The sequence below is a fragment of the Pinus tabuliformis genome, chromosome 4_1 (assembly GCF_031772625.1).
Source record: "Pinus tabuliformis cultivar Carrire ecotype Pingquan chromosome 4_1, CPIR1, whole genome shotgun sequence".
In the NCBI taxonomy this organism is placed as follows: domain Eukaryota; kingdom Viridiplantae; phylum Streptophyta; class Pinopsida; order Pinales; family Pinaceae; genus Pinus; species Pinus tabuliformis.
Genome location: NC_142303.1, coordinates 658,770,299 through 658,785,763, shown reverse-complemented (window position 1 = coordinate 658,785,763; position 15,465 = coordinate 658,770,299). Strand labels below are relative to the sequence as shown.

At 33.2% G+C, this 15,465-nt stretch overlaps 1 protein-coding gene across 3 annotated transcripts in view; it reads left to right on the top strand.

The window, feature by feature from the left end:
• Nucleotides 1-9,291, top strand: part of LOC149177809 (nicotinate phosphoribosyltransferase 1-like) — a 322,046-nt gene extending 312,755 nt beyond the window's left edge. For 2 of the 3 annotated variants that reach the window (XM_089420220.1, XM_089420219.1), the window contains 2 exons: nucleotides 8,598-8,707; nucleotides 8,806-9,291. In XM_089420220.1, the coding sequence (XP_089276346.1) occupies nucleotides 8,598-8,707; nucleotides 8,806-8,895 (200 nt within the window). In that variant the 3' untranslated portion in view covers nucleotides 8,896-9,291. The remainder of the gene's footprint in view (nucleotides 1-8,597; nucleotides 8,708-8,805) is intronic. The other variant, XM_089420221.1, reaches the window with a different exon arrangement.
• The last annotated feature ends 6,174 nt before the right edge of the window (nucleotides 9,292-15,465 follow it).

Sequence of the window (15,465 nt, the reverse complement as noted above, 5' to 3'; positions counted from 1 at the left end):
ATCAACAAGAAAACTATTCAGTAAGGTAGGGCTTCAAGTGAGGATGAAGTAGCGAGTTCAAAGAGTCTATGTCTAACTCTAAAGGGTTGAGATAATTTTAGAAGATGCTCAAATAGATTCCAAAATCATGCTATGATTAATTAAATAATTGTTGATATAAATTAGGGCTTGAGAAAAAGCCAATTTATAGTATGAAAAATTAATGACAATGACAATAAAAATAGTCTATAAATAATGGTGGACAATAAAATATCAAAGACTATTAAATAGGTAAACAAGAGGAAGGCCAAACCAAAATTTTCAATGGCTGGAATGCACAAAACAGCTAGGAAACCCTACACGACAGCCTTAGAATTATGGCTGAAAAATGTATTAGAAAAATATATTTTTCCTTTTCAATTTAATAGATTGAAACCCTAACCCTAGGTTAATGACATTTAAGACATTTTATGCTATTTTAATGCTGATTTTTTGCTAAATCCTAACCCTAGTTCACCATAAAAATTAAAAAAGGATTAAATTTAAAGAAGATTGACACACAATGATTAATGCCTTCAATCAATTGGGTATATGGAGTCGAAACACTGAGGTCAAAGGTGGAAGACCTTGAATGGAAAGAGAGAGAAAGAGGAACCTCTCAATTTAATCCTAGTAAATTTCACAAAGAGGAGATTAGTCAAATAATGTATTCTGAATTTCTTTGATGGATATTTGGTGACAAATCTTGTATATGGAGGTTTTAGCGCCAACAAAGATATAACATATCGTGAAGACTTCATAAAACCCTAATTCTAGAACATCAACAAAATGGAAGAGAAATAGTCACACTAAAGTAGCACTATTTGCCAAAGCATTTGTTCGTTAATCCAAAAGAGCTAGTGTGCACTCTTTTCACAAGAGAGATGAATGTGTGTGACAATGATCCTCCTAAGTTTGACTTGCCTTTATTTATATCAGGGTGGCCAAGTCAAATTAGGGTAAAATACACTAAAATCCCTAAAATAATAGTTTGAAGTGTTTACAATTTAGGTAAGTCACAAACCAACCTACAAAATAGTTCTCATAATAGATAAAACTTAAGAATTACCCTCTTTTTAGCCTACATGTCTAAGTAAAAAAGCCTACAAGTGTGATGTCGTCATCCAAAAGTAAAGATATACATCAAAAGTGCGAAAGATGAATCACATGAGTTCTCATCACTCAAAGCCATCTCCTCATCAAGATAGTGTCCAATGGTCAAGGAAAACCTCCTCATGAAGAAATCTCCATCATCAAGCCTATTACCCACCATTTTGTGGGTGATATTCCTAGGAGAGTTTGTTTGTTTTGTTTTGTTTTGTTTTTTTTTCGAGATGGTCCTCAGCTGACAATGAGCAGCCCTATGCAACCAACAACTAGCTTGTTGTGCCACTTCTCCACCACCTGGATTAGCCATGTGGTCCCTCACCCATTTTTCATGATCATATGTTTGAAGGTGGGCCTCCCAGACCTAAAGGTATGCTTTGTCATTTGTTAATTGAGTATTGTAGTTTATTTATCATGGACACTTTTTTGGGCATGAATTAATGGGGGGATTCAGCGGAAAGAGTGGGCTAGGTTTGTGCTCTTGTGCCCTAGATCTCTTTTGGATGTTACCCTTGGACCCTATTCCCGTGGGATCTCTTTTACTGACCTTTGAGATTTAGGGATGGTACTACATGGGAAACCCTAATTTTGGTTGCGTGGTCCCGCTCCCTCATCCACTCCCCTTCCGTTCATTATAACCCCATTCATCATTTCTTTCACCTGGGTCCACATTCCTCCACTGGGTCTACATAGGGTTAACCTCCCCTTCCCCTTGTCCACAGCTTGGGTTGGGCCTAAAATGATGCCTCAGAGGTTGATGCAATTGAAAGAAAAGAAAAAGCATAATTGGCCACATTCAACAGGAAAATGTACCACAAAATGCAAAAGTGGTTGGGACAAACACATTTCGCACGTGCGAAAAAGCCAATGCATGAGCTCTACCCCATTCCTATGGCTATCACCCCAGTTCCTATAGGCCTTAGATGAGCCTCCTCTATCATTCAGGAACCCATGATTTTCCCAACCCTTGGTGGGCAATGAACCACCCCACCTCAAAGGGGGTATTCACTTATATACCTTACACATCATGCTCTTATTCCTTGAGCCCCTAGCACTTAATCAAAGAAAAATCATAAAAGGCAAAAGGCATATGAAGAAGGGTGGGAAAATCAAGCTTGAGGAAACTCATGTACCACAATTGCTCCCTCTTATACATTATTTACTCAAATGTGAGCTTCCCTTTATTAGCTACCCTTGTACCTTGGCATGTGACCCAGGATTGCCCCTTTCATCCCCTACTCTGTTCCATCACTTTATCACAAGACACCATGATTTGAAGGATGTACCTTGGACATACCATCCCCTTTAAAATTAGAGACCACCTAATAGGGTACTTTGTTAACCCCCTTTGGAGCTTGGAGACATTAGCACATGTTGAAGCCCATAATGGAAGGGAATGCCATTATGAAGTGCCCACCTGTTGTCCATGGTTTGTAAACTCTTTAACCTGGTTTCCTTGATGACTTTTTGTACTATAAACGAGGGGACGCATTGGATCTTATGCAGGATTGCAGATGGTCTCTATTTTGGGTTTGGTCTCCCTATACAGGACCTTAACCCTCCAAAGGGCTACATTGGCATATGTAGGGTGTGTGTAGAGAGCCATGGGCCTTCACAACAATAGAACAACATTCTATGGATCCCCAAAGATGTTCAAAGATTGCACAAGATTTACCTATTGGACGAGGAAAATGCACTTGGTTCACCATGCCCAACCGACCCCACAATTATATCATGCACTTGGCAAATGACCTAGGACCTGTATGATGATGTCGCATCACTTATACCATCATTCGAACCCTTACAGATGGTCTACAAGCATCTTGGATCAATGTGGAGACCCATGATGACACTTGTGTGCCCCCACACTCATTGAGAGCACCACATGTTTACTATTTGGAGAATAAGGGGCCAACCCCTTGTCCACTACTTTTTGGAGTCCTATTTCACATTTTGGCATCTATGGATTTCATCAGGCCTCTTCAAAGGCCCAACAACATGTATTATTGATCATTTGACCTCTTGAGAGGCTTATTCTTTTGATTCTGAGCTAGTTTGGTGGGCTTGTCACCAAAAGTTAGTTATTTTGCACATTATTTTATTTTAGAAGTTGTATTAGGCCTCATTAGGCAAATCAAATTCATTTGGAGTTGTATAAATACAAGTGATGTGATTTCATTTTAGCATCATCACTTGGATTGGACTTGTATTTCTTTAGAGATTTTCTCTATCCTTCTTGGAGGAGGAATTTTTGGAGCATGGAATGAATTTTGATGTTTGGTTCCATTTTCTCTTGTCTTGGAGCTTCTTGATTAGCAAAATTTTGATGGTTAGATATACTCTTATACATGTAAGTACAATTTAATGCTATTCTTTCTTGCCATTTTCTTACATACATTGTTGTTGGGATTTCACTATACTAGCGCTAAATTACTGCATCCATTTATGCGAAGTTGTGGAAATTTTGTTTCTAGATAGTGTTGCTTCTTGTATGGGCCATGTATAATGAATGAGTATAAAGTCTTTGAAGTTGCTTTTGCTGCTGCCCTAATGCTAAGAGAAGTTGTTTTAGAGGCCTCCTTGACCTAGAAAATCCAAAAGTCCATAGTCGTAATTCTACCTGACTCTAATCTCCCCAAAGGATTAGGCATTGGTCCACCAAAAGGTGATCACCTTAAATCTTATTTCCTCTTCCCCCTCTTTTTTTCCTAAGCCTACTCCATTAGCTCTCCTAGGGAATCATTTACCTTGCAAACCACCCATTAGAAATATTCGATCTCTTGGCCCCTACTGTGTTGGTGTGTCTCTTAGGTGCCCCCCTAGACTTGAGATTCAATCTTGCCCTTGGTTTCCTTAGGCTAGAAACCTCATTGTGATCCTCAAATTGCCTTGCATTAAAAATTCATTCTTTGGTCCCTTTCTCCTTGTAGATTAGGTCAAACATATCATTGGTTGCTAAACCCTATCCCCTTGACCTAACCCCAGTTCCACTTGGTCCCGGTTGGTCCCATACACTATTAGTGATACTTCTTCAAGGATCGCGTGGAATCCAAGCTTTCACAAGAATTTTAAGGCTTAGGGACCTCCATTATAAGATACAAACCCTAAACCTAAATTTTGAAATTCTCCTTAAGCTCGTCCTTGTGAGCTTTCAACCATCCCTTCCAAAGCAAGCAAACCACATATTTGAGCCTCTCCTGTGAATAGGCTTCCAAGATCACCCCTCGCCTATCATTGGTCCATCCATTTTGTGATCCTTATCATAATGGGTCTCCTCCCATTAGTGAAAGTCCGTAAAGAGTAGAAAGCCTTAGCCGAGATGACAGTGAGCTATTGCTCCATTGTTGCCCTTAACTTAGTAGTGGCCCTTCAAGGATCTCCTTTTAAGACCCCTGCTAGTTTGAGCGGTAACAAAGCCAACATCATCAATCTAGGCCTCATCATAGTGATGCCATAGTGATGTCAATGTTGGTGGCAATTGTTAAACTGCTCTGTCATGACCCTAGTAAAAATGTACCTATCACTTGAACAAAATCTCAATTTGAAATGCTAAGCTTTTCCCATCTTATTTTAATGCTCATAGGTTGATATTGATAACAAGGATCTCAATATAGGCAATGATTATGGCGATATGTAGGTATCTGTGGTAGCATGATTTTTTTGGACTATAGATGCCATTTGGCCTTCTTTTTGTTGGTGTTATTTTAGTTCAAAAATGGTTTACACTCAATCCTATTTTGTTTATATGCACCAACAACTATATATTAGAAACTTTGCGTCATAGAGAAATTTCAAGGTAAAAAATGGGCCTTAAAATAAAATTGTACAACCAAAATCCACTTTATAAGAACCAATAGGATTCAAGATGATCTCAACCATGGTGGTCGATTCACCATTTTTGGAGTAAAAACGTAAAAAGATTAAAAAAATAAAAAACTATTTTTTCAACTCGTATTTTCAACTTATCTCCCTACAGTGTTATTGAAGTTTCGAGTGGGAGCACTCGTTGGATGCGCATCCAAAGAGTGATCCGCTCAAAATTTGAGCGAATCTGTAGGGATATAAGTTGAAAAAGTTTTTTTTTTTCTTTTTTTCCTTTAAAATTTGATAATGTAATCTAATCTTATTTTATTATTCCCACTATTATTATATAATATTCCTTAAGAGGCCCATTTTAGACCTCAAGATTTCTCTAATGATTTGTGTATAATGGTTTAGATTCATATGGATGTACATGAATCTTTATGTATTTTTTTGTTGACAACTTTTTTGGTCCAATTTTTTTTTTTTCTCTGGATTTGATAATATTAGTTCATTGTCCATTGTTCATTTTCAGTTTTGACTATTGACTCTAGATATTGATCACCTTAGATTGAGTTTTTGACTCGTTGCTCATTACTAATTTTGAGTTTGAGTATGAGTAATTTCAATTTACTATTCTAGACTTCAGACTAGTACATACTAATTTGCTCAGTACTAATCAGATTCTAGAATAATGAATGATGAATTTAATCAATGTATGCAATATAGTACTATTTCGATTTCATTGAATCATTTATGAAGTATGAATCAATGCATTTCATTATACCCTTAGATCTCTTGTCCTCTTGAATTTTTCTAAAATTTATGGGTGCTCCCACATGTCACCCATATTCATCTCCCCATTCTTGTGTTCCACAGTCCCAACAACTTGGTGGAACATTGCAATTCATCCCATGCAAAAGTCATGATTGTGAAATCCAGTGGAAATGTTATAATCCTTCCAATCCTAAGATCCTGAAAACTGTTAAAGTCTACTAAATTTTGAATGGGATGTGAAATTTTATTTTCTCTATATGAACTCTTATAGGGTTGGAACCACTGTCAAACATTTTGAAACGAAGCAATTAATGGTAATGGTAAAAAGTTAGGTGACATTGTTCTTTGTCTTACCTTTTATATCTTTTTACTTCAAAAATTTAATATTACAATTAATTTCCAAGGTGCTAGACGTTTCAAGGCTCTATCCCTTATTTCTTTCAATCTTGATGGGTTGATAGACACAAAATTTAGGGGTCTCCCTTATGGGAAGGGGGTCGGAAGGGGGGGCACTTAGACACCCCTTTTGGGGAAACACATCACCGCACTGAAGAAACATTTCCCATGTTTCCCGAAGTTTCCCCAAACTTACCCCACCTCGTCATTGAAGCATGGGGGCACACACCCTCAACCATAGTTACCAAGTTCGGCCGTACTGCAGAAAAAAATTCGAAAATTCGCCGGTTCGATTCGATTTGCAAATTAATACGTCAATTCGAGTTCGGTACGGTGTATTAGATATTAGGTTCACAATTATAAGTTCATGGATTAATGGATTAATCCCAGTGCAGATTTTTATGCATTCATGAATCATAAGCATATTGAATGGTATTTAATAACAATATGTTTCTCCCATGCGAGACATAATGGCATAGAGCTATAATAGTTGCCTATTATAGGCCTGAACTTGCACTTAATTCTGGATAGGTATAGTTGAAATGAAGTTTTAATAGCAAAGCTTGCTTCCAAAGCGTTCTTCATAGAGGAGCACTTGTATTTATGGTAATCTACTAATCCTCCAAACAATGAAGATCGCTACAAAACTCATAATTAAGCTTTCTCTTCTTTATCACCGCTGGTGAGATGCAGAGAATGCTGGAGTTATTGGAATCATATGACCCTGGGGTGCTCTGTCCGCTACCACAGCTGCTGCTGCAGCAGCTAAAGGTAGCGTCCAGCACTCCATCTGGGCTGCCAGGAACAGGAATATTGATGGTGCTGCTCTTTCTTTTCAAACCCAAAGAGAAACTGCCCAAGGATGACCAGTGCAGATTTTTAATCGTAACGAGATTTTTAGCTTTCCATTTACGGTTCAAAAACTTTTCGGATCTATGAAATGGCAAAGATTATGGTTAAGATCTCATTTTATGCAATAAGAATTTTACAGGGAATTCCTCAACAACTTAGTAATTAGAGATTTAGATTTCCATACACGGTTAGAAATTTGATTATTTTAATTTTAGTTTGATTTTGATATTTTATTATACATTATTTACAAATTATTTTACCACATAATATGGTATAATGGAAAATAAATTACTAATACAAAAATCTAAATTTTTTATTAAATAATTAATCTAATTAAAAACAAATCAATATTATCATTGACATTAAATAATATAAATAGCTCTTATACATATTGAGAGATGAGTTAGTAATTTCTATATAATTGCAACTAAAAGAAATATAACTTCTATTTTAACAAGAATTATGAAATAATGAATTGGTTGCGAATTGGTACCTCTTTTATAAAAAGAAAAAATCTAATTTCTATATCGTGTTAAATGAATAACTCTTATAAAAAAAGAAGAAGATAAATCAATATTATAAAAAATTATAAAACATATAAAATGGTAAGCTTCGAAATCCACAATTTTTATAAAAAAAAAATAGAAAAACAGTAACTTCTATATTACAAAAAATTATAAAATGGAAAAATTCATTACTATAAAAGATATAAAATGGTAAGCTTCCAAATTGACAACTTTTATAAAAAAAAAAAGAAAAACAGTAACTTCTATATTATAAAAAATTATAAAATAGCAAAATTCAGTTTACAATGGATAAGACTTATAAAAAATAGAAAAAGAAAATATAAATCCAATATTAAAAAAAAGAATATTAAATATTTGTAAGAGGTATAATGTCGAATTTTTTTCCGTATCGAATCAGGTAACTATGCCCTCAACCCATGGAACAATGATTAATATTGCATGTTATAGCGTGAGTCACCCTTAGGATCTTCCCATTCAAAGACTCTTGTTCAAGCCGCAAAAGGTATCATATTTTTGGTGCAAGACGTTAGTCAAAATCCTTGATGGGTTCAATTAAATTTTGTATCCCTTGCAGCGAGTACCCTATAAATTTGGCATTAAGGAAAAATTCGGGGTAGGTTGGGTCCCCCATTGCAGTGCTATCATAAGCTTGGTGGCGACCCGATTGCATTGTTCGTGTAATTAAAGGTCCAACTTTTGTGCCAAGAAAACAAAATTTAAAATACCCTAAAGCCTGAAATCACCTTTTATTCTCCTCCAGGTATATAAATAAAATTGCTAAGGTGATATAAAGCCTGAAATCACTTTTTATTCTCCTCCAGGTATATAAATAAAATTGCTAAGGTGATATAAAGCCTGAAATCACCTTTTATTCTCCTCCAGTTATATAAATAAAATTGCTAAGGTGATACCCGCACATATTTGTGTCAATCAAGAGTTATCACAATATGCGATACTGCTTTACATAGACTGTAATTTGTCAATTGTAATAGGTACGTAGCACTTACAACTTTAGTTTCAACTTGGGCGATTGAGCTTTTTATATGTGAACTAGAATGGCTTTTCTAATCTTCTCAACTTCTGTAATTACTGTAAAAAATTATGATGGATCGTGTGAAGGTAAACGGGAGCCCTTGCCGACACTGAAAGAAATTAGGGAGCGATGTCTAAGACAGTTAGCTGAAATGCGGCCTGACCACATGCGCGAGTTAAACCCGACACCTTACAAGGTTGGCAAGCTTCTTTTAGCTGTTTTCAATTGCTCATAATAGCCTGTTTGTTTTTCTTTGTTTTGCAGGCAATTAGATTGCTTTAAGTTTTAGTTTAGTTGTTTTTTCAGGTAAGCGTGAGTGCAAAGCTTTATGACTTCATTCATTTTCTCTGGTTGAACGAGGCACCTGTTGGAGAATTACAGTGAAAGGTCCCATATACCATTACTTATATTTTCAACAATTCTTTTGTTGTTATGAAAATTCTATTGAAATAAATTGAAATAGTTTGCATCATTTATTTATTGGAATTCGTATTTATATAATTAAATTTCTGATGTCTCAAATCCTTGGTCACTGTAACGATATCATTAATATATTGTGTACTGCAAGTTTATTGGGTAAGGTGATATCACTAAACAAGTTAAAAGAGGTTCGTGCCAAGTAAATGGTAGGAAATCTATGCTTTATTCAGTGAAGCATAGGGTAAAAGGAATAATAATTAAAAAATGATTAACCAGATTGTAGTGCAAAGATATATATACAGCTGAATTGTAAGTCAACTGGTTAGAAAATATAGAGAAAAATCAGTTTGTTGTTGACAAGTAGGAAGTATTTTTAGTACCCTTTTTTATATTAAAATTAAAGTTTAAAATTGTTTTCATTAACTTTTGTTTTGACTATTTATTAATTATTTTCGCCTCAGACATTTCATTTTATAGGTGAGGACTTCGTGTATAATACATGTTTTTTATTCCTTATTCCATTCATTTGATAAGATACAGTGACTCTATACTGGTATGTTTATTGATGAATATGAAATCTTTCAAATTAGTTATTTAAAATTGTTTAATATATTTTGTTAGGGGGTGTTGGTTAATTTCTACTGAAATCATTGGATTTTTAAAAATAAAAAATTGTTTGGTTTTTTTCATTTCATTTATTTTATTTTATTTTATCGTGCTCAAAAGAGATTGTCATTTGAATACAGTGACTCTATACTGGTATGTTTATTGATGAATATGAAATCTTTCAAATTAGTTATTTAAAATTGTTTAATATATTTTGTTAGGGGGTGTTGGTTAATTTCTACTGAAATCATTGGATTTTTAAAAATAAAAAATTGTTTGGTTTTTTTCATTTCATTTATTTTATTTTATCGTGCTCAAAAGAGATGGTTGGTTATGAATGTTGTAGGTTATGAATGTTTGGAAATTGTCTTGTGGAATATTTTAAGTGAAGTGTTTTTAACTAACAGTAATTTTTTTTGATGATTTCTTGACCATGATATTTAACGAACAGTAATTTTTTTTGATGATTTAAAAGGTTATGAATGTTTGAAAATTGTTGTGTACTTGTACTGTAAGACATTTTATAAAAGAAGTTATTTTTTATTTTTAATCTAAAGATGACAATTTCTTGACCATGATATATTAAGAATCCTTCAGTGCATTGATTCGTTTTCACAATTTTTTTTTGATGATTTTAAAGGATATGAATGTTTGAAAATTGTTGTGTGCTTGTACGGTAAGACATTTTATAAAAGAAATTATTTTTCATTTTCAATTTAGAGATAATTTCTTGACCATGATATTTAACTAACAGTAATTAATTTTTTTTGATGATTTAAAAGGTTATGAATGTTTGAAAATTGTTGTGTACTTGTATTGTAAGACATTTTATAAAAGAAGTTATTTTTTATTTTTAATCTAAAGATGACAATTTCTTGACCATGATATATTAAGAATCCTTCAGTGCATTGATTCGTTTTCACAAATGCTAGGGCTTTTTTTTGACCCATTTGCACTGTGCAACTAATGAGACTTTATTCTTGTTTAATAATATTAATCTTATTTTTTATGTTAGCGGAAAAAAGTTTTATTATTATTTCAAATTAGGGTAGATCACTTCAATTTTGTTGTTTGGTTTTTTTCTTTAATTTTGGTTCTTTAATTTAGATGTAGTTTTTTAATATTGTTGTTATTCTATATATTGTTCTATTTCTTGATTCTCCAATAATTTAGTTAATATTTGGGTTCTTCATGTGAACCGTGTTTAGTCACTCTTATGTTGTTTATTTTTGTTTTTGTATATTAGATTCCTAGTAATGGTCGTGTTCTCAATGGAGGGAAGACTTGCTTCTACAAGGATTATATGATAGAGTGTATTTCCCTAATTTTGAGAGTATAGGTTATAAAACACGTTTTGATTTGCTATATTTTTTCCCATGCTTCTCTAGAGATGATGATCCACCAAACCTTAGAACCATATAAGATAACAAGGGTAACACGATTATATGTTGTAAAACACCTTTTGATTTGCTATATTTTTTCCCATGCTTCTCTAGAGATGTTGCTCCACCAAACCTTAGAACCATATAAGATAACAAGGGTAACAAGAGTTTTAAAGAAGAGATTTTTGTTATCACGTGATACATAATTTGTCAAATTACAATTGTTTTCAAGATCATAATATCTTTTCACCCTTTGTTTATCCTTTTCTTAATGATATAGTTCTAATTAAGCCTATAATCAAAGATTGATTTTGATATATTTGTAGGAAGTCACTTCCTCCAAATTATTGTGGTCATACAAAAAATTAATGTGACTGATATTTTTAGGTTTAATTATCATTACTTCATTTGGTTATTGTTAATATTTATGTTTGTATTTGAGAAAAAATCTTTGAGAGTTTTTAGTTGCTTGTTGAGATCACAAGAATTCCTTAGCAAAAGAATGACATTATTAGCATAAAGAATAAGGACAATGACTATACCAACAAGAGGTGGGTTGACACAAGCTACTTCTTCCAAACAACCCTCTAATTTTGTGGGTGTACACATGCCAAAAAAGATAGAGGGGATAGAGGCAAGTTTATTTAATTGTTATTTTAATTTATTTTTTCTAACTAGTCTCAATGTTCTTAAACTTGAAGAAATAACATTTTCATACTATCTTAACGCAATAACTAAATTTGATAGGAAATGTTAGTCTTCTAATATATTCCAAAAGTTAGCATTGCCATTATGTCAAAATCTTTCTTAAAGTCAATGAAACAATGTAGGAGGTTGGCTTTATTACTCTAACATTCCTTAGGAATGATTATTAGTGTAACAACCATGCCTTTTGCTCTTTAAGTAAATTAACTTAATGCTAAGTAAATTTTCAACCAAGTCTTCATAGTTTCTTTTATATTTTCTAGTGAAAACAAGGGTCTCATCTAGCCAGAAATGACTAGGGTTGCAATCACTATTTTAAATAACAATTTATTAGTTGTTCTAACATTTAAGTCTCCTAGCAAGATGAAACTTCTTTCATTTTCATAGTGGAAATTACCCCATTTTAAATCATTAGGTAAATTTTTATCTATAATATTTTTCTTATAAAAGTATAGAATTAATAGAGGTGGAATAAAATGTTGCTATAAATTTTCTTGGCATTGATATAGGAAATCTCCATCCACTTACATTGATTGAAAGAGTCCTTGTGAAGCCTAATGTGAGGAACAATGTTAGTTTTTATGTAACAAGCTATACCTCAAATCCCTATGTGGTAGGAGCTCTTGTTTCACACCAACTATAAGACAAATTCTTCTATGTTAGAAACCTTAGATTCTTCATGCTCTCAAGTTTCAAAAAGAAATATAATATCAATTTCACTAAGGTTCTAACTTAATAAAGGCTTTTTCTCCATGGAAAGTCATGATTATTCCAAGAAAGGATCTATTTTTAATAATAGGCTTTCTATTCGTGATTACTACCCATTTTATTACCTCTTGATTTGTTTTATCTTTTGAATTTCCTTCTTTAGTTCAACTGGGTCTTTTGAATTTGTCTTAATTTATAAATATTCTTGATCATTTTGAGACAAATTAACTTATTTTTATGGTCAATTACTTTGTGTAATTTTTTTTTATTTTATGAGGTATGTTGTTTTGATTTGTGATTTATTTTGTAATTCTTCCTTGACTATTGCAAGTGCATCTTTATCTCTCTCCTTTTTTAAACAAAAAATTGAGGTTCATGTCTCTTTTATTATGCTCATGGTCAAACACAATGAGCTTATTCATTTTCCAATTGATGGATTTGATCTCCAATTAACCTTTGAAACCAATTAGGATTGAATTTAATATTTTGTTTTTATTTTAATTCTTTAATCTCGTTCTTCATACTATGTTTTTTTTTAGATTATTAGCCCCCCTTTAGGGTTATTATTTTATTAGCTTTGTCTTCCTAGTTTTCTGTAATCTAATCCCATTTTTTGCAACTTACTCTCCAACCCTAATATTTTAGTTTATTTGTTGATTTTGTCTTCAAATGATTTGCTTCAATATATTAAAAAAGATGATCGAAGAGTTACTTTATTGGGCCTCACCTTGAGATGGTTTGGTAAGTGGTCAATGGTTCAATTAAAATAAAATAATAGAGGAAATAAATCATAAACAAGAGTGGAGAAAGCAACTTGTGCACATAATTATATTAAAATAATACATTAGGATTGTAGAAGTATGTCTCAATGAAAATGTCTTTGTGAAATGTTGCATGAAAATTTCTAACTAAAAATGCATCATGGCAATGTCTTCTGAAAATGTCCCATAAAAATGCCCCACTCAAAAAATAATTCTTTAGTGGAAATGACTTAATCAAAATGCTCCATGAAAATGGATTGATGTACTCATGAATCATTGGAAGTGGAATGGATGAATTATTTGATGAAAAATATTTAATCGATTTATTTTACATCTTCAAAAGCATGATGCCTAGCTTTATATTAGGTGAAATTGGTTATATGTAGGACACAATAGACTTATTCTTACAATCAAGTATAGTATATCCAATTGAGATTCCAAACTTAACCCAAGTAAAGTAATCCATAGTAGCGACTACATCTTGTGGTAATGGAAAAATATCATTTACAACTCATAGTCATATCCTAATTTCTCATGGAATCTTAAGGGCTCTATTTCATTGTGTTAATCATTACATTTGCGTAGTTTCTTTGGGCCTTTGACCAAGCGTTGCCTATGATTTAGTTGTTTAGTCAAGGTGGCCCAAAAGCAAGACAAGGGGAAAGATGCACTCTATGGTTTGGCATATGAAAAAGTTCTTTCTTTCCAAGCTCAATTTGAGAATAATAGTTTCTATGGAGATTGTAACAAATGGCAAAGGGTTTATCTATTTTCAGCGTCTCACACAGGGTTAGGACTAGATAGATGGATACATAGTTCACTCTTGTACATATATGTTTTTAAATAACAAAGGTGGAAAAATATTTTTCTAGAATGACTGAATACGATATTTAAATTTTATACACCTACGAGGATTTGGATCAATGGTAAATGGGTGCATGTTAAGGCATTCTTTGTGTTAGGTCATTGGTTCAAGTCCCCTATGGGTGGTCCCACCTACCTAGCCTTATTAGAAAAAATATTTAACTTTCATATACTAATCATACGTAGTGCATGTACATACATATATGTTATGGCTGTACATGTCACACATTATAGTTTCATTATCAAATGAAAAATGATGGCATAATTCCTTTCATAAACTTTTTTTTTTGTCGTTCAAAATGGCTTTGATTAGATTTTCAAAATATCATAGCGTACAAAAAAGCTCTCAACAACGCCTGCTCCCTCATTCCGATTAGACTTTTTGAGGTTGGGGGCTAGAGAGTACCAGGATGACAATTTGCATACATTATTTCTAGAGGCCCCTGTGGCCTTAGCATACTATGAGAGACACAAAAAGATACCTGAACTGATAGCAGCGTATCAAGGAGGGGGATGAGGGGGCATTACAAGGGGAGCTACAATGTAGCCAACATGATCATGAATGTGGAAGTCAATACCAAAATAAATACATACTTGTTTTACCAGTGTGATGTCGATCCCTAATTGTTGTTGCTTTGAGTCCGCTGCCTTCGTTTCCAAACCAACCGATTCCTCCTTGCATATCTGGGATCAATATTTTTGGTTCCCAGATCCAGAGGACTTCGAGATCGAAGTCCACTGGCCCCTGTGCCCAAAACTCCAAGAACATTCCTGATTTTAAATTCAAAATTGAGCTCCAAGCTCGTCCTTTAGACTAGATTCATTATCCTCTCATCTCCCCCTTCCAGCTGTCCTTTGCTTCCCTATATTGGCCCCCATTTCATCCTTCCACCGCCTCTTCATTAAACAAATCTATTAAATTATGTCGGTTGCCTCCTCCTGAGAGCATGGTGACTGGTTTGACAATTATAGGTGGTCCTCTGCCCCTTGGCTAATTGAAACCGTCATTTACCATTATTCCATCGCTCTTTGGACAATTGAATAGTTGTGATCATTAATTTGATTGCCCTTTGGATATTATAAAATTTAAACCATTATTTGATTGAGTCGGGTAGATTTTAATGATTTATTTAATTAATTATAATTCCATTAGATTTGTTTATCATGCTCCCATTTGATTGTATTATATATATAGTATATATAAAATTCCCTTTTTAATTTGATATAATAATTCATATTATTATTCCTTCTATTGTATATTGTATTTCCCTCTTTATTTTGTATGATACATTTCCTTTATCGTGTGTATATATATATATATATATATATATATATATATATATATATATATATATATATATATATGTTAGATATTTACTTAGTACTTTCCATAATTAATCCATTTACACGTTATTAGAACATTTTCATAATCAGTTAGGGTATACTAGTGCAGTGCATGCGATGCATGCATATGTATCTACCATATAGATGCCTTGTATGCATGCTAA